This window comes from Lepisosteus platostomus, chromosome 2, assembly GCF_059453375.1.
Source record: "Lepisosteus platostomus isolate fLepPlt1 chromosome 2, fLepPlt1.hap1, whole genome shotgun sequence".
NCBI lineage: Eukaryota > Metazoa > Chordata > Actinopteri > Semionotiformes > Lepisosteidae > Lepisosteus > Lepisosteus platostomus.
Window position 1 is genome coordinate 76,574,621 of NC_142612.1, and position 27,255 is coordinate 76,601,875.

General features: G+C 38.2%; 3 protein-coding genes across 3 annotated transcripts; all 3 read left to right on the top strand.

Annotated features, from left to right (window-relative positions):
• The first annotated feature begins 228 nt into the window (after positions 1-228).
• LOC148677158 (extracellular calcium-sensing receptor-like) lies at positions 229-6,332 on the top strand. The gene is made up of 6 exons (XM_088619105.1): positions 229-1,294; positions 1,722-2,013; positions 2,359-3,189; positions 3,462-3,689; positions 4,140-4,263; positions 4,942-6,332. The coding sequence occupies exons 1-6, from the start codon at positions 1,080-1,082 to the stop codon at positions 5,850-5,852; spliced, it is 2,601 nt and encodes an 866-aa protein (XP_088475231.1). The 5' UTR covers positions 229-1,079; the 3' UTR covers positions 5,853-6,332.
• Positions 6,333-10,441: 4,109 nt separating this feature from the next.
• Positions 10,442-15,935, top strand: LOC148677159 (extracellular calcium-sensing receptor-like). Its single transcript, XM_088643396.1, has 7 exons — positions 10,442-10,533; positions 11,010-11,301; positions 11,615-11,973; positions 12,169-12,445; positions 12,745-12,972; positions 13,535-13,658; positions 15,025-15,935. The coding sequence occupies exons 1-7, from the start codon at positions 10,457-10,459 to the stop codon at positions 15,933-15,935; spliced, it is 2,268 nt and encodes a 755-aa protein (XP_088499522.1). The 5' UTR covers positions 10,442-10,456.
• Positions 15,936-19,909: 3,974 nt separating this feature from the next.
• LOC148677160 (extracellular calcium-sensing receptor-like) lies at positions 19,910-26,183 on the top strand. Its single transcript, XM_088619124.1, has 6 exons — positions 19,910-20,124; positions 20,544-20,835; positions 21,141-21,971; positions 22,197-22,424; positions 22,758-22,881; positions 24,517-26,183. The coding sequence occupies exons 1-6, from the start codon at positions 19,910-19,912 to the stop codon at positions 25,425-25,427; spliced, it is 2,601 nt and encodes an 866-aa protein (XP_088475250.1). The 3' UTR covers positions 25,428-26,183.
• The last annotated feature ends 1,072 nt before the right edge of the window (positions 26,184-27,255 follow it).

Genomic DNA, 27,255 nt, shown 5'->3' on the forward strand with positions numbered 1-27,255 from the left:
TAGGGGCCCCTTCCTTTCTTCTCTTTGCAGATATTGCATAGAATTTAAATTATTTCTTTTTTACTTTCGGCATCTGTATTCTAGAAATTGAGAAGTGAGTAAAGTTATACACTTTATTATACATCATTTTAATTGTATTTTTTTCTTCTAGTATGATCTGTGTATTGCTATATTTAAATAACTCACCCGTTTACTTAAAATAGCTCACCAGAAGGTTTTAATGCTGTTTTTACATTACATTTTTGCTCTTCTCTTTCTCTAACTTTTATCTAGGTTTCGGATTCAGCATATGGGCCACATGTTTTCAGTTCAATTAATAATAACATCTATTTGAAAATATTTTGTGGTTTCTGTGTTGAAATTCCCAAGCATCAGATCTGATTTAGGTTACTCCAATCCATTCAGTCCTTTTAAAAAAAAACATCTATTATTAAATATACAATCTTTTTATCATTTAAAATACATACTGTAATTGTATGCTGAGTTTTGAGTAGCATAGATAATTGCCGAATATTTCCTGGTAGGGTTTCAAACTGTTGCTAACTTTGTTTATTTACAGGTGGGGAGCTGAGTCAGCATGCTTAGGCTGCAACGGAACAAGTAATAGGTTTATTACATGCTGAAAAGAGAAGAAAGAAAACACAACACTATGGCAGTGGAGCCTTCTGAAACCTGAAGAAGGCTCCACGGCCAAAACATTATGTTTTCTTTCTTCTCTTTTCAGCATTGAATAAACCTTTTACTTGTTCTGTTGTTTATTTACTACTGGCAGACATGTTCTGTGGTACTTAGCTTTGACGGTGGCCATAGAGGATCACTATTAGTGGAAAACCAGACCCTACAACTTCATGGAGAACATTTCTAGCGGGACAGTGGAAGTATGTAAAGGCAATTTGTAAAAAAAACAGTATTCTGTTTGCGAATTCCCTTTCTGGGTGATGTATTGTTTGCACACTATTACAATCCCCACCATTGAACGGTTCTCTGATGTCATTCATAGAAATCCCGAGAGTCAGACATTGTCTATATAGCTGTGAATTTGATCACTGGTAGAAGGCAGGTTCATTTGTTCTGAAACAATGCAGTTTGGTCTGTATGTTTTTGTATTTTTGGGCTTAGTTGGGCTAGCAGACACTGATGTTGTGCCCACATGCAGACTCAGAGAAGAATTTAACTTGTATGGGCTGTATAAAGAAGGGGACATTGTTTTGGGTGGGATATTTGAAATCCACTTTATAACAGTGTATCCTGAACTGTCTTTTACTGCTAAGCCTGAGCAATTGAGATGTGAGCGGTGAGTGACTTTATATACTTGATAGAATGTTTGAGACAGCACAGTTTCCTGACACGAGAGAATGCTTACTATGTTATAAGCTAAATCATTATGTGTATACATACAGGATGTACGCAGTACAATTAAGAAATGTGTTACAAATAAACCTAAGGTGAGTTACAATACCTATTGTGCAATTACATTAATGGAAATAGAAGAATATCATATTTTATTTAGAATTATTGATCTTATCTTTAATTGTAAGCGCATAAGCGAGTACCTCAATTTTGGAATCAGTTGTCCCTAGATTTCATATTAATGATATAATTTTGTGCATATTTTCAAGTGACAGTCTTAATTTTATCATCTTGTGTCATAGTCAACATGGTGCAAGAAAAAGGCTGCGTTCTGTTTTTTTTATTTAACTCATTATTGTGTCTTCTGCCAGTTTTCACTTTGCAGGATTTCAGTATGCACAGAGCATGGCTTTTGCCATTGAGGAAATAAACAGAGACCCTGCTCTTCTCCCTAACATCACACTGGGATACAGGCTGTATGACAACTGTGAGAACCTAGAAGTGGCAATCCGGGTTGCAACAGCTCTGATCAGCGGAGAGGATGATTCTGTCACTGACTACAGCTGTACAGGGACACCCCCTGTCTTAGCCATTGTTGGGGATTCTGCATCAACACATTCTATCGCCATATCAAGAACACTGGGCCTCTTCCGGGTCCCAATGGTACAGTAAGGGACTGATAAGAGGAGCAGTACTGAAAAACATATGGGCAGTACAAGTATTTGTTCAAGTCGATGTTCTTTTAAGTTCTGGATTTTCATGGCTATGTTTTTTAAAAATATATATTTCGTTAGGTTGTAAATTCATATTAATATTAAATGCATATTAATAAGATCAAATTAATCTTATTAGGGTTGCATAAGATGGCATTTTGAAATGATAAAGTATTCAAGAGTCATGAATTACATGACCTCAAATCTGCAATATACAGTACATGAATACATATTTGTTAGGCATTTCTTCATTTCCATGTTTTTAAAGACAATAACTTTGTTCTTTCAATTGCAGGTCAGTTATTATGCCACCTGCTCTTGCCTAAGCAATAGAAAGGAGTTCCCCTCTTTCTTCAGGACTATTCCCAGTGATACGTTCCAGGTCAAAGCCATGGTTCAGATCTTCAAGCATTATGGGTGGACTTGGGTTGGTGTAATTGTGAGCAATGATGACTATGGGCTGTATGCTGCCAAGACTTTTATTGAGGAAGTAAATAAATTTGGCTGCATAGCTTTCTCTGAAATCCTCCCTCGTAACAATGACAAGTCTGAAATTCTTAAGATCATCAGGACCATCAAACAGTCAACTGCTAAAGTTATTGCCGTGTTTTCTACAGGAGCTTATCTGATTCCTCTGACTGAAGAAATTGTTCAACAAAACATCAGAGGCAGGCAGTGGATTGCGAGTGAGGGCTGGGCTTCCTCACCTGTCTTCCACACTAAGGAGTTACTGCCTTATTTAGGTGGGACTATAGGAATCGCAGTTCGCAGAGGAGAAATCCCAGGGCTGGAAAAATTTCTCCTTCAGATTCGCCCTGTGTTTGACACCAAAAACAATTTAGTTAAAATGTTTTGGGAGACAATGTTTGATTGCACATTTCCAGACATAGCAATCAATCATAATTTTTCATATTTGTTAAATAGCAAAATCTGCACAGGTTCAGAAGATATTGAAAAAACAAAAACTGCTTACAGTGATGTTTCAGAACTGCGGGCTTCCTACAACGTGTATAAAGCAGTGTACGCCTTGGCACACTCCCTGCACAATCTGATGTCCTGCGAGCCTGGAAAAGGGCCCTTTCAGAATAACTCCTGTGCAGACATCACAACTGTGCAGCCCTGGCAGGTGGGAGATTATTGAACAAAGTTTATATAAAAACAACTCCAGAAAATGTTTCAGATGTGTCAAATGCTTTCCAAATAAAATGATTCAAACAAATGCTACTGTATGTTAAAAAATGTCTTCAGTATTTTATATATTACTGTTTGCAGTTGATTATGACAGCTAATAATTACAGACCTTTGTCTGGTGATGAAAAATAAAGTACTTCAGAAACCCATTTAATTTTTTTTGCTGGCCTCAGTCATTTAATCTCTCACCACTTTTTTTTCTCTCAGCTGCTGCACTACCTGGCGAGAGTGAACTTCACTACTCACTATGGAGACAGGGTGTCCTTCGATGAGAACGGAGATGCTCTTGCAATCTATGATGTGATGAACTGGCAGAGGGCCGATGACGGGGCTGTGAAAACAGTAACAATCGGTCTGTTTGCTGAATCAGCTCCTGCTGGACAAGAGCTCACTCTGAATGAAGACAAAATCTTCTGGAACTTTGAATCTAACTCTGTAAGTTAATCCACTTAAGTCAAGTCACTTTTTCACACATATATATAAATATTATTTGTTCTCTTACACAGTGAGATTCACTATGTCCCATACATTTTAAAATATAAATTTATCTTTTACATTGGACTCTGCATTTTCAATTAGATTTCATAGTCTTAATTTAAATATAAAATATGAAAGTTGATTTTCATATTTTTCATGTTTTCCACCTTCAGTATTTGCATATCTGCTTGCTTGAAATTGCATTTTCATCCAGAGGTGTGTTTTGAACTTGAAATATTTGAAATATTTTTAGCAGTGGAAAAGTTTGTAAACCCCTTTAAAAAAGATAATTAAAAAAAGCTTCTGACTAACACAGAAAATGTAGTTGTGCTTTAACTGCACTTATTGTTTTAACTGAGACCCATTTCTGAAAAAAATCACGTACTGTATGTTCTTATCCTTCCCCAGCCCCCCAGGTCTGTGTGCAGTGAAAGCTGTCAGCCTGGCACCAGGAAGGCAACCAGGAAAGGGGAGCCCCTCTGCTGTTTCGACTGTGTGCCTTGTGCAGAGGGAGAGATCAGCAACCACACAGGTGGGCTGCAATAGCATAAACAGATATTTATTTACTGTATATTCTATGCTGTGAGCCCGGCCTTTATTTTCCTTATGGAAAACGCTATCCAGGCTTTCTCAACATCCCAGGAGAACATCAGGATAAGTACTGTACTTGCTCTCTACCTTTCTCTTCTTACTGTATCTCAGCAGAATTGTGCATCTGGATTGCAGGGCAACTAATACTGAATAGACAGTGTATATTCACACAAAGAGAATTACCATTGAACAATTTGGCCTCCTTCTGTACCTTTCCTGGAAAAGTTCTCCTGGGATGCTGGTTGTACTGTCAGTCATAATTGTTTTTGCATCTGTAAACCCATCATGGGACTTTAACATGAGGGAGGGAATCTTTCGAGAGTGTTAATGTGTAAACTGTAACACAGCAGCCACAAAACAAACTGCTATCAGTTTAATTGAAGTTTGCAGGTCAACAAGTCTTGTTCACAGGTCAACTTGTTCTCTTAAAGTATATTTAAATGTTTAAGTTATATGTTATATTTTATTTCATTAAATCATTTTGTTTTGTTTTAAACTTCTGCCAGTATTCTTTTAATAGCCTTCCTCCATCTCTTATTTGATTCTGTCCACTATGTACAAGTATTATGACTACATTTACGTTATGTGATGAATGCATAACTCTTTCTCTTTCTCATAGATTCTATTGAATGTTTCAAATGCCTCCCAGAATATTGGTCAAACCCAAGCAGAGACCAGTGTGTTTTGAAGAAAATTGAGTTCCTTTCATATGAAGAGACTTTAGGAATTTCCCTGACAACAATAGCAATATTTGGGGCATTTATTTCTGCTGGAGTATTAGCTGTGTTCATTTACTACAGGAACACCCCAATAGTAAGAGCCAACAATTCTGAACTGAGCTTCCTGCTGCTGCTTTCTCTAATACTCTGCTTCCTCTGCTCATTGCTGTTTATTGGTCAGCCACTACACCTCACCTGTATGCTGAGACATGTTGTGTTTGGAATCAGTTTTGTCTTGTGCATATCTTGCATTCTTGTGAAAACCATTGTTGTCATCATGGCCTTCAGAGCCACACTGCCAGACAATAATGTCATGAAGTGGTTTGGTGCTGCACAACAGAGAGGCACTGTTTTTGTCTTTACTGTCATCCAGGCTCTGATCTGTATCATATGGCTGAGTACAGCATCCCCTGTGCCTTTTAAAAATACACAGTATCAAAACTCAAAAATTATTTTTGAGTGTAATGTTGGCTCAATAACTGGATTTAGTTTCCTGCTGGGGTACATAGGCTTGCTCGCCAGTGTCTGCTTTCTGCTGGCTTTCCTTGCAAGGAACCTTCCTGACAACTTCAATGAAGCCAAGTTCATCACTTTCAGCATGCTCATCTTCTGTGCAGTTTGGATCGCTTTCATACCAGCTTATGTCAGCTCTCCTGGGAAATACTCGGACGCTGTGGAGATTTTTGCCATCTTGGCTTCAAGCTTTGGTCTCCTTTTCGCTATATTTGCCCCAAAATGTTACATCATTCTTCTTCGTCCAGAGAAAAATACCAAGAAAGCCCTTATGGGGAGAGCAGCTCCAAAGAAGTGAAGACATTTTTTGTGTTTCTGAGTTGAACAGAAATATTTTCTTATCCAGGATCAGCTCTTGTGTCAATCTGTGCTCTGTAAAGTAAGGGCCTTTAGGTTTTTGTTCAGTAGAGCTATGATACCTTTATCTAATATTATAGTATGCTTACCAAATTATTTCTTTTTTTATAACATTAGCTCATATTAACATGAGCTGAAGAATTTGCTGTTGTGCAGCCTTTCCTGAAATGGTGGCCTGTTCTGACATTGCTGAAATTGAGAGAATGCAACATCTTAGCCCTCAGGTATGGACTTAATGAGAGGGAAGATTTTATTTTCGAATTGCTTTTAAAAAAGTGTCCCAGATATTCAAAGCTAAATGTTTTGCATCAGTATAAAAGTCCTTTGTAATGTACCGCTTTGTTACAAGCAGATGTATGTATATACTGTCTATAGATAAACTGCATATAAATAAAGTTCTTAAAGGGCTCATTTTCTAAAACTTGTTTTGAATTATTTTTATGTTATTTTTTGTTCATTGCATTTACGTCGGGCTCTTAATGTATGGTGACCTGCTTCAACAACTAAGCATTAAAGCACTTTGGAGTAATGAAACATTCCTGAGGTGAACATGTTTCTATGTAGACTGCATTCCTGAAAACAGAAAACAGAATCAGTGTGTTTCATCTCAGTGAGAATTCCAGACCACTACATAAGCATTCAATATCCTGAATAATACTTGAAGATCTTGAAGTAGATTTAGATTTAGCATTTAATATATTTGATTTGAGACTCTTATTTACAGTGAAGTGCTGGAGTCTGGATGCAAATCCACAATCATGTGATTGAAACAGAAACAGTCACAGGATCTTTTAAAAAAGGCATAGAAGTTTGCAGAACATTAAACACCAAACAGACAAGATAGACAAAATGGCCCCTCTCATTAATTACCTTTTGTACTTTCTAAGAGCATGTAACAGGCAGGAAACAGACCTCTTTGAAACGAACAAGACCTAGCCTTATAGCACATTTCTGAAATAGTCTTTTCAGCGGGGGTTAGCCTTCTACTCTAATTTAAAATGCTTTGGAAGATTTAATGTCTGCAGTGTGAACAGGCAGGCACTACTTACTTCCAAAAGCACATTGCCAATGTTCTTGCAATTCTTTAGGATTCTCTTGCACCTGATGTCCTGTATTTTGTTTAAAATATCAAGTCCAGAATAAAGTCACCTAATGACCCATCCCTAGCATTTTAATCACAGCCTGATTGTTTTCATAGGTGTTGCAGCCTTGCAATAATGTCTTAAACATGATGAGATGGAGGAGTCAAAACATTACAGACACAGGCTTGAGTCTTAAGGCAAAGGGGACACATGGTCACTGTGTTCAACAGGTTCAACAGAATGTGTTAAAACGATGCAGACAGAGCTCAGTATTGTAATGCCATGGAAAATTTCAAAGTCAGCTGCTGTTGCGTTAATGCAAGAGTTTAATTTCATTTTGATTGTGACTAAGGTTTTCTGTGGTGATCATGCACAGCAGTTAGCGTGTAATAAAAGTTGCTGTAATGAGTGAGTGAGGTGCTCTGGTGTCTCAAGGTCAGCGGGATGCAGTGTCCATAGATTTCACTGACAAAGAGGTATTACTCACAGCAAAGTGATCAATTATTTAATCTTTTGTTTTCTTATAGTTCCATCTTGCAAAAGTACTGCACAGGTTTGTGACTTAGAGACAGACCTTCCCCTTTGCACTCTTATTTGCACAGGACAGATGAAAGAAGTTGTTCATATGAAGAGCACCACTGGTATAAAGTATATCAGCAAAGGCACTGCTGAACATTTTGACAAATTTAGATCTAACATCCTGAAGTGTCATGACAATCAGTTCTTGACTTTTCTGTAGGCTCCCAGGAATTCACAGCAGATATTGGGGAATCAGATCATATTAGTGTGAGGAAAGTGTGAGAATAGTGTGAGAAAATTAATACATATCATATACTGTAACTAGAATTATAGTGGTATATAAATTCTATTAAATGCTTTGAATTTAAAGAACAGATTTTAATTATGAAAATATATTATGCAGGAATATGTTTAGATTTCTTTGATATACTTTAATCAGGAGTTAAAATACAGCATATGTATATGATTGACAGTAGTGATTTGCTCAAAGCCTCCACTAGTACTGCTGTTATTGCAACTTTGATTGTCATTAATACATCTTAAATTTGGTGAGAAGAAACCAGTCTTTTTTATTTTTCAATCTTTAATTTACATTAAAAAGAATCTTCACAACAACTTAAGGGCACCTATATATGAGCAGTCAATAGAATTATTATAGTAGCTAATACAATATATTTATATATTTATATAAATTATCCCTAACTTGTTGACAGGTGATCCTCAGCAATAATGTAATGTTCTCCTCTACATGTCACATCGTGAAACTAAAAGGCTTTATTCACTGCTTCAAAAGAGAGATCTATAAGGTTTAAGAAATATCTGAAAACAAAATGACTAAAATGCCAGTGAAAATCACACACAATTGTGTTTCTGCGTAAAGAATGGATCAGTGATTGAAATGAGTTTCATGATTCTTCTTTTTAAATGCTCATTCATGATCCACCTAATGTTACTAAATATATATGCAACTTCCATGTCATTACATAGACAGCATGCTGCTATTTACAAAAATACCATTCCTGTGACAACTATTGGTGGTATAGTGACAATACAATGCATACAGAGAACAAAATAGTTGTGATATGGAGTTATAAGCATTTTAAAACCAATTGAACTGTAAGTAATACAATTGTTGTTTTTGCTTAAAGTCTGAATTTCCAAGATCTTAATTTAACCATATAGTGTATCCTTCAGGATTGTACCTGTCTTTCTATGACCACTTCAAAGTGCTTTCACTTCTGAAATGGATGCTATTTATATTAAAAAGAATAATGAAGAACGAAACTGTATCACTTAAAAGTACTGTATTATACACATAGTGATCTAGTGATGTATTTGATGTGCATTGCAATAACAGCTGCAAAAGAAAAAGACATTGCTCAACATTTATCATTTAAAAAATTGTAACTTAAATTGTAATAACTGCAACATTTGCTGAAAGAAACAAACATGCAAAATGAAAATTATTTTTATAAATGAAAAGCCTACATAATATAAAGATAAAGATTGAGATAGAAAAACAATGTCACATTTGAAATGCTTTTGCTGTTTTGCAGTTTGCAGTAACAAGTAACATCTCGTTAGTATAATTGTTTTGAGTGTAACAGTTAGCTCAGAGACCTGTGCTCTTTAATCGCTGCGTGTCATTGACTAGAGAGGTGAGGTAGCCCGGGAGCTCATGGAAAGGAGAGAAACTGAACGGAGAGGCTGTGATGAAGCAGCGATGAGCTGTGGTGCTCTGACTCCAGGAGAGCACAGTCCTCAGGGGCTTCAGTCCTCCACGCCCAGCTGTGAGCTACAGGAGCAGCAGGAGAGGAGGCAGGAGTGAGACCTCCTGTAGCTGGCTGCCACCTTCAGGCAGCTGTGGAGAGAGAATGAGGGCCGGTAAGCTCTGGAATCCCACTGCAGGGAACAGGCCAGTGAGGAAGCAGGTCCTGGAAGTGCTGTGTTCACCAGCTTGCCTGCTGCAGAGCCAGGAGGAAACACTGCCTCTTAACTGAGGGTCCCCACTCTGTTACTCAGGACACCCCTTCTTTACTGTGCCTCTTAACTGAGGGTCCCCACTCTGTTACTCAGGACACCCCTTCTTTACTGTGCCTCTAAACTGAGGGTCCCCACTCTGTTACTCAGGACACCCCTTCTTTACTGTGCCTCTTAACTGAGGGTCCCCACTCTGTTACTCAGGACACCCCTTCTTTACTGTGTGAACTTGTCTGTGTTACAGCTGTTCTAGATCTCCACTAGGGGCCCCCTCCTTTCTTCTCTTTGCATCTTTATAAAGTTTGAATGCAACAAAGAATTTAAAATATTTGTTCCTATCTTTCAGTATCTGTGGTTCAAAAATGTTAAAGCCAGACACGACACCACCTAATTTTTAATTGATTTTATTTTATTTTGATATGCTTTTTAAAATTGTTTGTAAGTGTTTGAAGACAAAAACCTTTAAAAAAACTTTACTGATCCTCCGTAGATAGATTTTGCAAAGTGTGTATTTCCTGCAGTCTGAGAAATCTTTTACACTACATGATGCTGTGGTACTTAACTTTTACTGTGGCCACAGTGTGGGTAGCATTCCCAGATGATTACCCTTAGTGGAAAAGCAAGAGCTCGAGAAAACAAATTTTCAGTGGAATTTGAAATAGTATTTTGTGAGTGACAAAATGATCTCGGTGGTGTGATGTGTGAAATACAGTACAGTCACAGTTCTGAAAGTGTAACTATGATGTCATCCTCAGGGAGTCAGACATTGTCTATATAGCTGCGATTTTTATCCTCTGTACAAAACACGTTGATTTCTTCTGAAACAATGCAGTTCAGTCTGCTTATTTTTGTATCTTTGGGGTTAGTTGGGTTAACAGTTACTGAAATTGTGCTCTCATGCAGGCTCAGAGAAGAATTTGACTTGTATGGGCTGTATAAAGAAGGGGATATCATTTTGGGTGGAATGTTTGAAATAAACTTTAAAACAGTGTATCCTGAACTGTCTTTTACTGCTAAGCCTGAGCAATTGAGATGTGAGCGGTGAGTGAATATATTCTACTGCTCCTACTGTAGGTATAAAGACTGGGACAAAATAACCATTTCCTGAAACAATAGAATATTTACTACATTATAAGCTAAAACATTATCTGCATATGAGCAGTATTTAGAGAAAACAATTCAGAAATATTTTAAATAAAAAAAGTTGTGCAAGAATTATATATTGCATATTGGTAAAAACAGACAAAGATCATATATTGCTCAGAATTCTTTTTATATTTTATTTGCATTGCAAAATTATTGTTTTCTATTATGAAATAATTAAAAATATTAATTAATTAATCAGTTTGTTCTAATTGTATTTATAGTGTCTTCTAAACAATGTGACATACTGTATGAGAACAAAATAAGTTCCAGTATGTTTTCAGTATGGTTTTTGTTCATTTGTTGTAATATGATGCATGAAGACAGATTAAGTACTGTTGTTTTATTTCACTAATTGTTTTGTCTTGTTTCAGTTTTGACTTTACAGGATTTCAGCTGGCACAGAGCATGGCTTTTGCTATTGAGGAAATAAACAGAGACCCTGCTTTTCTCCCTAACATCACACTGGGATACAGGCTGTATGACAACTGTGAGAACCTGGCAGTGGCTCTTAGGGCAACGACAGCTCTGATCAGCGGAGAGGATAACTCCTTTACTGACTACAGCTGTACAGGGACTCCCCCTGTCTTAGCCATTGTTGGAGATCCTGGGTCAACAAATTCTATCGCTGTGTCAAGAATAGTGGGTCTCTTCCGGGTCCCAATGGTACAGTAATGATCAGAGTATTGAGTAACAGATCTGTTTCTAACTGTATATTTTTTAGTGCAAGTATTAGTTTTATTCGAAGATGTTGTGGCTATATATGTTAAAATCAATTTTTCTTTTTTCATCTGAAATAGGTTTAATGGATTTTGTATGTATAGGATGAAGAGACTTTGAAATATTAGTGTACTTCCTAAACAGAAATATGCATAAATACGTTTTAAAAAGTGTCCTCATTATATTCTTTATTTAAAAAAGAAAGCATAATAGGTGATGCTGAAAACATAAATAATTGCAATTATTCTTTGATTTGCAGGTCAGTTATTATGCCACCTGCTCTTGCCTAAGCAACAGAAAGGAGTTCCCCTCTTTCTTCAGGACTATTCCCAGTGATACGTTCCAGGTCAAAGCCATGGTTCAGATATTCAGGCATTATGGGTGGACTTGGATTGGTGTAGTTGTGAGCAATGATGACTATGGGCTGTATGCTTTGAAGATCTTTACTGAGGAGGTAAATAAATTTGGCTGCATAGCTTTCTCGGAAATCCTCCCTCGTAACAACAACACCTCTGAAATTCTTAAAATCATCAGGACCATCAAAGAGTCATCGGCCAAAGTTATTGCCGTGTTTTCTACAGGAGCTTATCTGATTCCACTGACAGAAGAAATTGTTCAGCAAAAAATCAGAGGCAGGCAGTGGATTGCAAGTGAAGCCTGGGCTTCCTCCCCTGTGTTCCATACTAAGGAGTTACTGCCTTATTTAGGTGGGACTATAGGAATCGCAGTTCGCAGAGGAGAAATCCCAGGGCTGGAACAATTTCTCCTTCAGATTCGCCCTGTGTTTGACACCAAAAATAATTTAGTTAATATGTTCTGGGAAACAATGTTCGATTGCAAATTTCAAGAAAATACAAACAATCAGAATTTGTCAGACGTTTTGAATAGCAAAATTTGCACAGGATCAGAAAACATTGAAAAAAGCAAAACTGCTTACAGTGATGTTTCAGAACTGCGGGCTTCCTACAACGTGTATAAAGCAGTGTACACCTTGGCACATGCCCTGCACAATCTGATGTCCTGTGAGCCTGGAAAAGGGCCCTTTCAGAATAACTCCTGTGCAGACATCACAACTGTGCAGCCCTGGCAGGTGAGATATACTGCATACTGACAAAAAAAATTGTTTTAAAACTGCAGAAAATGTTTCAGATGTGTCTAAATTACTTATAATCATATATGCAAACATATATATATATAGCATGAAATATGCCAGTCTAACATATACAGTATTCATGTTTTTTAATTAGTTGTACAGTAACTACTTTTTAATATGAAAACATTAGCTCTTTTCCATTGTGGACAAGTTTTAATCAGTAAAGAACTGCAGAAACTCATTGACCCATTATTAATTAATTTCATTACTAAATAATTAGTTTATATTTCTCCCAGCTGCTGCACTACCTGGCGAGAGTGAACTTCACTACTCACTATGGAGACAGGGTGTCCTTCGATGAGAACGGAGATGCTCTTGCAATCTATGATGTGATGAACTGGCAGAGGGCCGATGACGGGGCTGTGAAAACAGTAACAATCGGTCTGTTTGCTGAATCAGCTCCTGCTGGACAAGAGCTCACTCTGAATGAGGACAAAATCTTCTGGAACTTTGAATCTGACAGTGTAAGTTATATAAAACACTTGTATTCTGTAATCCACCCTGCAGTTACATCATTTTCCAATATTCTGGGAGAAATTCCAAACTAATTCTCATTTCAACAGCTCAGTCAAATTCTAATTAACACAACAATGCGATGAATATAAAGGGATAGCACACTTGATGTTTTAGTGACCATGCGGTTGAGAGCTGTCAGCAGTCATAAAAGCAGAAGTGCTACATTACAATTTCACCTCCCCCCAAAGAACAGTTTAACATCTCAAATTCTTCTCTAATTTAACATTCCCTTTTCATTGTCTTAGAACTATGTCCCTCATTCATGTAAAAAATGATAATATGAAACAAAACAGTATGATCAATCATTTTTCAAGAATTGGGGTTCAAAGAATTAATTGATACAATTACGCACTAAAATCACTGTTGTTGGTAAAGAAGATTTTGCATGAACCCTTTCTTGATTTACACATCTTCATCCGAATATGCTGCTGTCTTTTCTAGTTTCCCAGATTGTAAACAATCCTTCGTTTTTCATCTTTTAAATTAAGAAATGTATGCTTCCTTCCCCAGCCCCCCAGGTCTGTGTGCAGTGAAAGCTGTCAGCCTGGCACCAGGAAGGCAACCAGGAAAGGGGAGCCCCTCTGCTGTTTCGACTGTGTGCCTTGTGCAGAGGGAGAGATCAGCAACCACACAGGTGGGAAGAGTGTCATAATTTAAACCAATGTTTATTTATGTTCTATGCTAAAAGTACAGAGAATCATTTCCTTTAAACACTACATTCACTATAAATGAGCTCTATGTCAGTTGGCCTGTGCATATTTCTAAAAATAAAACAATCCATACTTTCTCAAGATCCTCAGAGAACATCAGGGAGAAAAATTAACCAAAAACATTTTTGTTCTCACATGCCTCTCTCATTTGAACGTAAATAATTTTAGCACATTATTAATTGAAATTGAAATAGCATTTTTATTAATTCAGTTGTATTTTTTAATTTGTTTTATCTTTCTTTCTTTTGCCATTTTCTCTCCTCAGACAATACAAGATATGTTCCACTATTTCAGCAGAACTGTGAGCTAGAATGTACAGTATTGTGACTGATAACAAACTTTACATACAGTAGACAGTATGTTGTATATTCATACAAAGAGAAACATTGGTGATTTGAAGTTTATCTTCCTCTCTGCCTTTCCCTACATATTCTCCTGGGTTGCTGATTATACCATTCAGGTTTATTGTTATTTTGTCCTGTAAATTCCATTAAACTTTAATATAAGGGAAGTAGTCTCCTGAGAGCCTGGACTGTTGGCTATATGCAGTGTTACCTATAAGACAGCAAAGAGAAACAGACAGAGAAAAGTGACTACAGCCTGGCTATAGAAACAGGGCGACACAGGCACAACTGTTTGCTCATATACTGTAGGACAGGGAGAAACAGATTCAGTGGTGTAGTTTCTTCTGCACTGCAAGAAATACTCAGGGATTAGACAAATATTCTTCCCTAAAATATCAAATTTAATCTCAGAATTCGCACACTACCAGAATCAGAATAGTTCCCTATTCTACTTTGGGAGGGGAGATGAAAGTCAACAGAGCTGCAGTCCAATATGTGATCTCCTGTTACAGCCTAAGGAACAGACAGTGGGCCTGTCTCAAACTAATAATTTATGTATCGTTTGCTTATGTCATTTAATATGATTTTACTGTTAATTGTTTGTACTTTGGCAGCACATTAATTCATCTGTCATGTCATCTGCCTTAACAAACAATCCTTTGATTATGAATATAGCAAAACATACACAAAAGAAAATGCTTTAAACTTAACTGGACCCTATGTTATCCCCATAGGTAATCATTATTTGATAGTTTTTTAGATAATTGTCCAACATTATTTTATTTACACAATTTGCTTTGTTTTAACAACTCTCTCACTAGTCAGTCAGCAGCCTTTATGAATGTTCTTTTGGTACTGTATGTAAGGTGCATTTCTCTTTAAATACAAATCTATTGTTATTACATCTGTGGTATTAAAACAGAATGAATGTTTCTTTTTCTTACAGATTCCATTATATGTTTCAAATGCCCCCAAGAATATTGGTCAAACCCAAGCAGAGACCAGTGTGTGCTGAAGGAAATTGAGTTTCTTTCATATGGGGAGACTTTAGGAATTTCTTTGACAACCGTATCTGTATTTGGGGCATTTATTTCAGCTTCAGTTTTAGCTGTGTTCATTTACTACAGGAACACCCCAGTTGTGAGAGCCAACAATTCTGAACTGAGCTTCCTGTTGCTGCTTTCTCTGATACTCTGCTTCCTCTGCTCATTGCTGTTTATTGGTCAGCCACTACACCTCACCTGTATGCTGAGACATGTTGTTTTTGGAATCAGTTTTGTTTTGTGCATATCTTGCATTCTTGTGAAAACCATTGTTGTCATCATGGCCTTCAGAGCCACACTGCCAGACAATAATGTCATGAAGTGGTTTGGTGCTGCACAACAGAGAGGCACTGTTTTTGTCTTTACTGTCATCCAGGCTCTGATCTGTATCATATGGCTGAGTACAGCATCCCCTGTGCCTTTTAAAAATACACAGTATCAAAACTCAAAAATTATTTTTGAGTGTAATGTTGGCTCAATAACTGGATTTAGTTTCCTGCTGGGGTACATAGGCTTGCTCGCCAGTGTCTGTTTTCTGCTGGCTTTCCTTGCAAGGAACCTGCCTGACAACTTCAATGAAGCCAAGTTCATCACTTTCAGCATGCTCATCTTCTGTGCAGTTTGGATCGCTTTCATACCAGCTTATGTCAGCTCTCCTGGGAAATATTCGGATGCTGTGGAGATTTTTGCCATCTTGGCTTCAAGCTTTGGTCTCCTTTTCGCTATATTTGCCCCAAAATGTTACATCATTCTTCTTCATCCAGAGAAAAATACCAAGAAAGCCCTTATGGGGAGAGCAGCTCCTAAGAACTGAAGGTACTGTTTGTTTTGAGGAGCTCAGGGTTAATAATTTAACACTGTCACAGTTGTTGTTTCTTAATTTTTCATTAGTTGTTCTACAAAGGAGGTTCAGTTCAGAACTTACTGCATTATTGTTATCATACTAAATTATTTTTGCAACATTACTTGTTATCAAAACCAGCTGAAGCAGCTCTTCCTCAAATTATGTTTGTCCCATTCAACTAACAATACTGAAACCAGATGTGTGCAGTTTATAAGTCTCCAAGGATGGGTTGATTGAGTTGGACTTTTTATTTAAAATACTGAAAGACTTCAAAATAGATATAAATGGAAGACATTATAAATGTACTTCATCAAGCTGCACATTTTACAAGACAGATGTATATGTAGGGTGTATATTGCTTGATTCATATAAAAAGAAACATGTTAAAGGGCTCATTTTCATGTTATGATTGGTGTGTATGGATTTATTGAGCTGGTTACAGGTTCTTGGGACTCATTAAATTTCTATACCTGGTGAAATATCTGTAAACTCTGGACCAATGAAATCTGAGACATTCACATGGTGAGCATGTTCTAAGTACAGTGAGAGCACACACAATCGACTACTGTATGTTATTACTGGGTACATCTTCTGTATTCATAATTACTTGCATGCATCTCACACCTGCTGAATGGTCTTAGTGCCCTTTGGCACTGTTTGTGAGTGTGCTCTGCAGTTGTTGTACATTAACCACACTGCATTGCTCCATGGTTCCTATTTTCAGAACAAAAATGTTTTGTCAAGTCCAGCTATAAGCACCCTTTGAGTAAATAATGAACTGTGTCGACAGACTGCATTTACTAATTGGCTTTCCAATATTGACAAGTCATTTCAATTGCCAAGCTCTGTCCAGAATGGCAGTCTTTTTAAAAAGAGATATCATTGCTATATTAAAGTATTCATGCCATAGATTGTGATCATGGTACATACTATGAGAGCCTACAGTGCAGCAGGCTAAATAGCAACTCGATATCCAAGCCCAGGGCTTCATGTATCTCTGAGGTCTTTTGGGGAGAGTCAAATTTAGCAAGTGCAGGAGTAGAAAGGTCTGTCTGGGGTATTTCAGGCAGGCTGGCTGTCAGATTAAAAGCGTGCTTGCACTGGGTTGCAAGCAGATGGGTCTGACAGCAGCTGAAGTGTCTGGGTCTTCGTCTCCCCTACAGCCAGGCTGCTCGGGGACTGAAGCAGGGGAGACTCATGGTTAAAGTGGTGCTTGACAGAGGTCCGCTCCTGATTAGGACAGACATGGAGCTGATCAGTAGCTCAGTGTCAGAGCCCCAAATAAGCTGTGAGTCAAGTCTTTATGTGGGTGTTAATTAGAGGCTTGATTAATAGATTGGCTGCCAGATTTCACGGCAGCTGGATGAACAGACAAATGGCCCAATCTCGTTCTCACAGGCTCGGCTGGAGGGCTACCACTCATGTGAATGCTGCTGTTGCTCATAGCAACCACCAGTTTAGAGCAACTCCCAGCCCAGGTATGACTATATACAATATGTATATATGTCATGATATGATATGAGATATCAACTGTCAAGATCAGGATAATGATATTGCAATAACTAAATTACTCTGGTGCCAGGGTTACCAGGGAAAATGCCTTCATTCAACACAATGTAAAGATTATGTCATATTCTGCTGGAAAATACATCCTGCAATATCCTGAGCAGAAGTACATGTATTCAGGAGTATCATCATTGAGAAATGCCATTCCCTGTGCACAGCCTCTCAGTGATAAATGCTTTCATTGTAAACCACATCATTCCTGCAGGGAAAAATAAATGTATATTTCTTCATATAGTTTTCTCATCTTTTCATTCTTCCATTTCATGAGCAGGAGAATGTGTTTGGCAGCATCATGACTGACAAACATCTCCCGCTGTGCACAGCCTTCACTTGTACAGTGCAGCTCAAAGCAAGTTAGCGTGGAGACCACCACAAATGTCTCTTAGTGAAAACACTGTTCAACGTTTAGTCAAATATATGATTTAAAATCCTATATTGTCCTAAAAGTGGAAGGTTGCTATGTCCTTGTTCGCTTTTCAAAGACTTTCTCTTGCAATCAGCTGTCTGGAATTCACAGTAGAGGAAATATATACGTCACATATTTAGGAAGCTAGTGTAGCGCCCTCATTAGGCAGTGATGGGGCCATGAGCGGACAAGTAATGGGACTGGTGATGTAAGCCCCAGGAGTGCATGATGGGATAGGTGAGAACCTGTCTGGGATAGTGGGGAGATGATCAGGGACATTGTTAACTCCTGGGACTTGGGGGAAAGGACAGAGGTTTGTGTACTTGTTATGCGAGTGTGTGTGTGACTGTCCCATGTTTCCCCATCCTGATCTGGGGTCTCGGGTTGCCACCCTGATATTGTGACCTGTGTTAGTCAGTATACATTTAGTACAGGGAGAGCTCATTGGAATGCGGGAGCGCTTGCCTGCGTGAGGGAGATTCGTGACACTCAGAGACCTGTGCTCTTTAATTGCTGCGTGTCATTGACTTGAGAGGTGAGGCAGCCCGGGAGCTCATGGAGAGGAGAGAAACTGAACAGAGAGGCTGTGATGAAGCAGCGATGAGCTGTGGTGCTCTGACTCCAGGAGAGCACAGTCCTCAGGGGCTTCAGTCCTCCACGCCCAGCTGTGAGCTACAGGAGCAGCAGAAGAGGAGCCAGGAGTGAGACCTCCTGCAGCTGGCTGCCACCTTCAGGCAGCTGTGGAGAGAGAATGAGGGCCGATAAGCTCTGGAATCCCACTGCAGGGAACAGGCCAGTGAGGAAGCAGGTCCTGGAAGTGCTGTGCTCACCAGCTTGCCTGCTGCAGAGCCAGGAGGAAACACTGCCTCTTAACTGAGGGTCCCCACTTTGTTACTTAGGACACCCCTTCTTTGCTGTGCCTCTTAACTGAGGGTCCCCACTCTGTTACTCAGGACACCCCTTCTTTACTGTGCCTCTTAACTGAGGGTCCCCACTTTGTTACTCAGGACACCCCTTCTTTACTGTGCCTCTTAACTGAGGGTCCCCACTCTGTTACTCAGGACACCCCTTCTTTACTGTGCCTCTTAACTGAGGGTCCCCACTCTGTTAATCAGGACACCCCTTCTTTACTGTGCCTCTTAACTGAGGGTCCCCACTCTGTTACTCAGGACACCCCTTCTTTACTGTGCCTCTTAACTGAGGGTCCCCACTCTGTTACTCAGGACACCCCTTCTTTACTGTGCCTCTTAACTGAGGGTCCCCACTTTGTTACTCAGGACACCCCTTCTTTACTGTGCCTCTTAACTGAGGGTCCCCACTCTGTTACTCAGGACACCCCTTCTTTACTGTGTGAACCTGAACTTGTTTAGATCTCCGTTAGGAGAGTACATCACTTTGTACAACTCTGCATCTTTATGTAACAAAGAACTTAAAACAAATTTCCCCTATCTTTTAATATCTGCAGTTAAGAAATTTAAATGCCAGTCGAGACAGCACCTAATTTTTAATTGCATTTATTTTATTTTAATATGATTTTTACAACTTCTTGTAAGTGTTTGAGGAGAAAAAAAAATTGAACAAATATTTTACTGAACCTCTCTTGGTACTGTAGGTTTTGCAAAGTGCGTATTTCCTGCAGTCTGAGAAATCTTTTACACTACATGATGCTGTGGTACTTAGCCTTTACTGTGTCCATAATGTGGGTAACATCCCCAGATAATTACTCTTAGTGGAAAAGCAAGAACTTCAGAACTTCCCCTGCGCCCCCGAGTGAAAAAACATTTTCAGTGAAATTTGAAATAACAGTATTTTGTGGGTGACAAATTAATTTGGGTGGTGTGATGTGTGAACTACAGTACAGTCACAGTTACTTAAAGTAACTGATGTCATCCTCAGGGAGTCAGACATTATCTATATACAGTAGCTGTGATTTTTATTCCCAGATCAGAGCACATTCATTCATTCTGAAACAATGCAGTTCAGTCTGTTTGTTTTTGTATCTTTGGTGTTAGTGGAGCTGTCAGATACTGAAGTTGTGCCCTCATGCAGGCTCAGAGAAGAATTTGACTTGTATGGGCTGTATAAAGAAGGGGATATCGTTTTGGGTGGGATATTTGAAATTAACTTTAAAACCGTGTATCCTGAACTGTCTTTTACTGCTAAGCCTGAGCAATTGAGATGTGAGCGGTGAGTGAATATATTGTACTGCTCCATGGTACAAATGTTGTGAAAAAATAAGCATTGCCTGAAACATTAGAATATTTATTACGTTATAAGCTAATGCTAATAATGCTTGCACAGACAAGTTCTGCAGGATTTAAATAATATAGATAAATAATTCAGAGATATTTTTAAAGCCAACAGTTATAGTTCCTGTTGTGCAAGTATTGTATATTCATGGAAAGAGATAAACATTGCTGTAACTCTTTTTTGGAATTATTTTTCATATTCTTATTTAAGTGTTTAATTATATCTTAATTTTATTTTGTCTTCTAAACAACATGGGATATGAGGACAAAAAATGAGTGTGATTTATGTTAATTTGTTTCATAAAGACAGACTTGTGTCTTTTGTTTTATTTCAGTAATTATTATGTCCTCCTTCAGTTTTCACTTTACAGGATTTCAGGAGGCACAGAGCATGGCTTTTGCTATTGAGGAAATAAACAGAGACCCTGCTTTTCTCCCTAACATCACACTGGGATACAGGCTGTATGACAACTGTGAGAACCTGGCAGTGGCTCTGAGAGCAGCAACAGCTCTGATCAGCGGAGAGGACGACTCCTTTACTGACTACAGCTGTACAGGGACTCCCCCTGTCTTAGCCATTGTTGGAGACCCTGGCTCAACAAACTCTATTGCTGTGTCAAGAATACTGGGTCTCTTCCGGGTCCCAATGGTACAGTATTACATTTATCAGAGGATCAGTAACATTCTGTGTGATTTTCTAACTGTTTACAGTAGAAATGTAGAAACTAATTTTCTTTTTTGTATTGAAAAGTTTTTATGAAATTTAGAATGTTTTGGATGGACAACTTTTAAGATGAATGATTATTTGATAAAGATTAATACATTTTGTCATTTCAAAAGTGAAATCAAAATAATTATTTTTTTTAATTTCATCGTTAACATCATTTTAAACAGTAACCATGGCAAATTTTTGGCGAAAAATATAAAAGTGTGTTTTTATGGGGTTTTTTCCAGGTCAGTTATTATGCCACATGCTCTTGCCTAAGCAGTAGAAAGGAGTTCCCCTCTTTCTTCAGGACTATTCCTAGTGACACGTTCCAGGTCAAAGCCATGGTTCAGATATTCAGGCATTATGGGTGGACTTGGATTGGTGTAATTGTGAGCAATGATGACTATGGGCTGTATGCTTTGAAGATCTTTACTGAGGAGGTAAATAAATTTGGCTGCATAGCTTTCTCGGAAATCCTCCCTCGTAACAACAACACCTCTGAAATTCTTAAAATCATCAGGACCGTCAAACAGTCATCGGCCAATGTTATTGCTGTGTTTACTACAGGAGCTTATCTGATTCCACTGACAGAAGAAATTGTTCAGCAAAAAATCAGAGGCAGGCAGTGGATTGCTAGTGAAGCCTGGGCTTCCTCCCCTGTCTTCCATACTAAGGAGTTACTGCCTTATTTAGGTGGGACTATAGGAATTGCAGTTCGCAGAGGAGAAATCCCAGGGCTGGAAAAATTTCTCCTTCAGATTCGCCCTGTGTTGGACACCAGAAACAATTTAGTTAAATTGTTCTGGGAAACAATATTTGATTGCAAGTTTCAAGATAAGGCAATCAATCAAAATTTGTCAGATGTGTTAAATATCAAAATTTGCACAGGTGCAGAAGATATTGAAAAAACAAAAACTGCTTACAGTGATGTTTCAGAACTGCGGGCTTCCTACAATGTGTATAAAGCAGTGTACGCCTTGGCACACTCCCTGCACAATCTGATGTCCTGTGAGCCTGGAAAAGGGCCCTTTCAGAATAACTCCTGTGCAGACATCACAACTGTGCAGCCCTGGCAGGTGAGAGGTTATCAGACAGACTAATAAATTGTATGATATACTTATTGTTTTTTTATTCAAATAATTTTCTATGATGCTTTAAATATTGTCATTTCCTATTTTCTTACAGTAATAACCTGTTTTGTTAAGTCAATAACTTACTGACTTTTGAGTACTTATTCATTATTTCTTATTTGACTCTCTTTTATTTGACTCTCTTCATATTTTCCTATTTGTTTTTTTAAGCTGCTGCACTACCTGGCGAGATTGAACTTCACTACTCACTATGGAGACAGGGTGTCCTTCGATGAGAACGGAGATGCTCTTGCAATCTATGATGTGATCAACTGGCAGAGGGCCGATGATGGGTCTGGGAAAACAGTAACAATCGGTCTGTATGATGAATCAGCTTCTGCTGGACAAAAGCTCAGTCTGAATGAAGACAAAATCTTCTGGAACTTTGAATCTAATGTTGTAAGTTAAAATGTTATGCAATGTTATCAGTTTAAGTGAATTATTTTTCCAGAGAGATAATTTACTAACTATGATCAAAAAGATGATAATCTATTTATATCTAATCTCTTTTCCTAATATCTGCATATTGACAGCAGAAGTTAAATTGCATAATGCCTTTATAGAATGAAATATAAAGTAGCTGTAATATTTGATAAAAGTACACAGACTGCACTGTTACTTTGAACTGCAAAAATACATGCTGCATGTACTGTATGTCACTGTAATTGATAAGTAGTAATAACTGTTTAATTTTCACTTTTTAAGTTGAAGAATTTGTGCTCCCTTTCCCAGCCCCCCAGGTCTGTGTGCAGTGAAAGCTGTCAGCCTGGCACCAGGAAGGCAACCAGGAAAGGGGAGCCCCTCTGCTGTTTCGACTGTGTGCCTTGTGCAGAGGGAGAGATCAGCAACCACACAGGTGGGCAGACAGTAATTACTTAAAACATATGAAACTTTTGGGCTAGTAACATAAAGATAATTAGTCCATTAAATACTAAATTTAGTATTTAATGTAGTTCTCTGAACAAGCTCCACATAACACTACTTCTCTAAGCTTGTGGATATTTCTAACTATAAGGATGTGCAGACATTATATTTGTGATGTTTATATTGTATATTCTTGACATTGTATATTTATAGAAGGAGTTACACTGTCAAAATATTTTTTCCGTCTTTTCGTCTTTAAAAATTATATTTATTGATTAGAGTGTCCAATATTGATATTTGTGTTCATTTTTGCTGTAAAACCATTACCGCACTTTAACACAAGTGAAGGGACATCTTGAGCGTGAAACATAGCACAGTGGCTGCAAAATAAAATCTTGGCAGCTTGATAGGTCCGCAAGCCTCTGTGATCACCACATATAATTAATGTTAGGTATATTTTATTTAATGAATCCTTGTTATATTTTATTTGTACTGTTAAAATATTGAGAAAATCAGGAGCAGACCGAGCAGATTAGTCAATAAATAAAATAATTGATCATAATCCCAATTTGTAAGTGATTTCTGCCAGAATACACCTAAGCAGTTGGTACTGTAAAGTTAGAGGCTGGTGAGTTCTTTGTTCTCTGGCACAGACATAGCGAAAAAGAGTAATAATCCAGACACCCTTGGTTAAACGATATTTATTATCAAACTTGCGTCAAAATTCTGTGACAGTGATACACACATTACAAAAAACATAAACATAACACACACCTTACTGTAATTACAAGTTTATAGACAAGGTGTTTCAAAGACCTGCGTCTAAACCACCCAGGCTGCTATCAAGTACTTGATTCTTAATGTCTATAGAGGCCAAAGAAGAGATGATCTGCCTTCTAAATTAAATAGAATACAATCTACCATTAAATCTCTATCTCTCTAACCAGGATGCCAAAAAATAAATGGGAGCCTATCTCCTATTATAAAATGCACCCACTAAGCAGGAGAGACAGTATTCAACCAAGGGATTCCTCACTCAGTAACTCCAAGGTCCTTAAAAGCTACAGAATAGCAAGCTCTCTTACCAAGATTCAAATACTTATCTCCATTTGGGTCTTTTCTGATGATCTTGAAGTAGGGATAGTCGCCTGGCACGAGCTTCAAATTCCCGTCTGCTCCTGTCCTCTCTGTGTGTTGTCATCTGACTTTCTTTTTCCCTTCTCTCACCCCTTTTCTTCTACTGATCTGATGTCATATTCTGCATTTCTGGACTGTTGATTGACACTTAATCATTTACCTAGAACTTAATTAACTAAGGTAAACCAGTGTAAATGTTTTCATTGCTTTGATCACAGACTCTGAACCCCCTACATCTCAGCCAACATCCCCTGTGCTTTGAGGCTGAAAATGTTTACACGGCCAGGTGTTACACAGTTTATCTAGGCTGTCTTAGACACCTCCATTTGTCACCCACCTTATCCTGTAACAGTACCTTGTTTTGAATCTTTGTCACAAGTCTTTCACCAACCAGAGTATTGTGTTTGTAGTTTAGATGATGTTGGCTTTAAATAGAAATATAGTAACTTTATTTGGGGTATTAAAATGATTAGCTTTCTCTTTCTTATAGATTCAATTGAGTGTTTCAAATGCCCTTCAGAATATTGGTCGAACCCAAGCAGGGACCAGTGTGTGCTGAAGGAAATTGAGTATCTTTCTTATGAGGAGACGTTGGGATTCTCCTTAACATCAGCATCAGTATTTGGAGCATTAATTTCAGCTGCAGTTTTAGCTGTGTTCATTTACTACAGGAACACGCCAATTGTAAGAGCCAACAATTCTGAACTGAGCTTCCTGCTGCTTCTTTCTCTAATACTCTGCTTCCTCTGCTCATTGCTGTTTATTGGTCAGCCACTACACCTCACCTGTATGCTGAGACATGTTGTGTTTGGAATCAGTTTTGTTTTGTGCATATCTTGCATTCTTGTGAAAACCATTGTTGTCATCATGGCCTTCAGAGCCACACTGCCAGACAATAATGTCACGAAGTGGTTTGGTGCTGCTCAGCAGAGAGGCACTGTTTTTGTCTTTACTGTCATCCAGGCTCTGATCTGTATCATATGGCTGAGTACAGCACCACCTGTGCCCTTTAAAAACACACAGTATCAAAACTCAAAAATTATTTTTGAGTGTAATGTTGGATCAATAACTGGATTTAGCTGTCTGCTGGTGTACATAGGCTTACTAGCCAGTGTCTGTTTTCTGCTGGCTTTCCTTGCAAGGAACCTGCCTGACAACTTCAATGAAGCCAAGTTCATCACTTTCAGCATGCTCATCTTCTGTGCAGTTTGGATCGCTTTCATACCAGCTTATGTCAGCTCTCCTGGGAAATACTCGGACGCTGTGGAGATTTTTGCCATCTTGGCTTCTAGTTTTGGTCTCCTCACTGCAATATTTGCCCCAAAATGTTACATCATTCTTCTTCATCCAGAGAAAAACACCAAGAAAGCTCTTATGGGAAGAGCAGCTACTAAGAAGTAAAGACACTTTTGTGTTGCTGAGTTCAGCGTAAATTATTTCTGATCCAATATCATCTCTTGTGTCATTCTGTGCTCTGTAAATTGAACGCCTTCAGATTTTTGTGCAGTAGAGCTTATATGCAGAACCTTGATCTCATATTATAGTGTGCTTACCAATTTATTTATTATTTTATAACATTACCTAATATTAACATGAGCTGCATAATTTGAGTTTGTGCAAGCCCTCCTGAAGTGTTGGCCTGTTCTTTTGACATTTCTGAAATTGATAGAATGCAATATCATAGCCCTCAGATGCTGTGGAGATTTTTGCCATCTTGGCTTCAAGCTTTGATCTATTCATTGCGATATTTGTTCCAAATTGTTACATTATTCAGCTTCCTACAGAGAAAAACACCAAGAAACTTCTTATGAGAAGAGCAGCTACTAAGAAGTGAGGTTATATTTGTGTCTTACAGCTCTCAGGATAAATCATCCACCAGTTTCACAGTTGCTCTTTTAGGTTTTCATTTTTTTTTTAAATCATATTTTTTTAATGTGCTACCTTATCCTGCTTTTATTTTGGTTTGTTAACCTACTGTAACTTTGAAAAATTACCCCCCATCAACACCAGTTTAAGAATTTATTTTCAACAGCTCTTTCAGAATTAGTGTTTTTCTCTTCTCTTGACAATACTGAATTCCAAAGTAGTGTGCAGCACCATAGTTTGTAGGAATGAAGATGGCAGTTTTAATTGTAAGATGTTCACCAGGTGAGATCTGAAAAAATACCAGAAGACTTAGAAGCGTTTTTTACTAGTACATGATATGTTAAGTTCCACTGTTTCAAAAGTGTATATACTGTATGTAGTCTGTATAAAGCATGACTCACATAAATAAAGTTTTCAATAAGCTCATCTTCTAAAACATGTTTTGATTGGTGTGCATGAATTTCTTGAGTTGATATATGAGTCCCATGAAATTTGTTGGCCTGGTCAAGCAACCTCAATATCCTGAGCAGAAGTACCTGTACTGCATTCATCAGCACCATGACTGACAAAACCCTTCCCCTGTGCACGGCCGCTCTGGAGGACAGTGCAGTTCATAGACACTGATATAGTTATTGTGAAGACCACTCACGGCTTTAAAAGAAGACACTGTGCAATATTTATCCAATATTTAACATATAAATATAGGATTTACAATTCACAGATGCCATGATTAAATCTTTTTTTTAATTTTAAACATTTGCCTTTCAGAGATGAAAGGAATAAAATCTGAAACATTCGTTGAAAAACTACAAAATTGTAAAATGCAAAATACTTTTATGGAGTAAACAAACTATTCATAGAATAAAAAGATAACCATCGATTAAAAAAATCTGATATGCTTTAAATTCCTTTAGATTAGAACAACTAGAGCAATAGCACTAAGCACTTTTAGATTCGTATTTATTTTTCAATGTTTTGCAGTTGCGCAGCTTGTTAGTGTGAGTATAATTGTTTTGAGTGTAACAGTTAGCTCAGGGACCTGTGCTCTTTAATTACTGCGTGTCATTGACTTGAGAGGTGTGGCAGCCCGGGAGCTCATGGAGAGGAGAGAAACTGAACGGAGAGGCTGTGATGAAGCAGCGATGAGCTGTGGTGCTCTGACTCCAGGAGAGCACAGTCCTCAGGGGCTTCAGTCCTCCACGCCCAGCTGTGAGCTACAGGAGCAGCAGGAGAGGAGCCAGGAGTGAGACCTCCTGCAGCTGGCTGCCACCTTCAGGCAGCTGTGGAGAGAGAATGAGGGCCGATAAGCTCTGGAATCCCACTGCAGGGAACAGGCCAGTGAGGAAGCAGGTCCTGGAAGTGC

What these genes read in the sequence shown, in the direction of transcription:
- LOC148677158 (XM_088619105.1), top strand. Translation starts at nt 1,080, where the DNA reads ATGCAGTTTGGTCTGTATGTTTTTGTATTTTTGGGCTTAGTTGGGCTA. An exon ending in GAGCAATTGAGATGTGAGCG is followed by an intron (nt 1,295 to 1,721) that starts GTGAGTGACTTT and finishes GTCTTCTGCCAG; the next exon opens with TTTTCACTTTGCAGGATTTC. An exon ending in AGAGATCAGCAACCACACAG is followed by an intron (nt 4,264 to 4,941) that starts GTGGGCTGCAAT and finishes TCTTTCTCATAG; the next exon opens with ATTCTATTGAATGTTTCAAA.
- LOC148677159 (XM_088643396.1), top strand. Translation starts at nt 10,457, where the DNA reads ATGTTTGAAATAAACTTTAAAACAGTGTATCCTGAACTGTCTTTTACT. An exon ending in GTCTCTTCCGGGTCCCAATG is followed by an intron (nt 11,302 to 11,614) that starts GTACAGTAATGA and finishes TTTGATTTGCAG; the next exon opens with GTCAGTTATTATGCCACCTG. An exon ending in GGAACTTTGAATCTGACAGT is followed by an intron (nt 12,973 to 13,534) that starts GTAAGTTATATA and finishes TTCCTTCCCCAG; the next exon opens with CCCCCCAGGTCTGTGTGCAG.
- LOC148677160 (XM_088619124.1), top strand. Translation starts at nt 19,910, where the DNA reads ATGCAGTTCAGTCTGTTTGTTTTTGTATCTTTGGTGTTAGTGGAGCTG. An exon ending in GTCTCTTCCGGGTCCCAATG is followed by an intron (nt 20,836 to 21,140) that starts GTACAGTATTAC and finishes GGTTTTTTCCAG; the next exon opens with GTCAGTTATTATGCCACATG. An exon ending in AGAGATCAGCAACCACACAG is followed by an intron (nt 22,882 to 24,516) that starts GTGGGCAGACAG and finishes TCTTTCTTATAG; the next exon opens with ATTCAATTGAGTGTTTCAAA.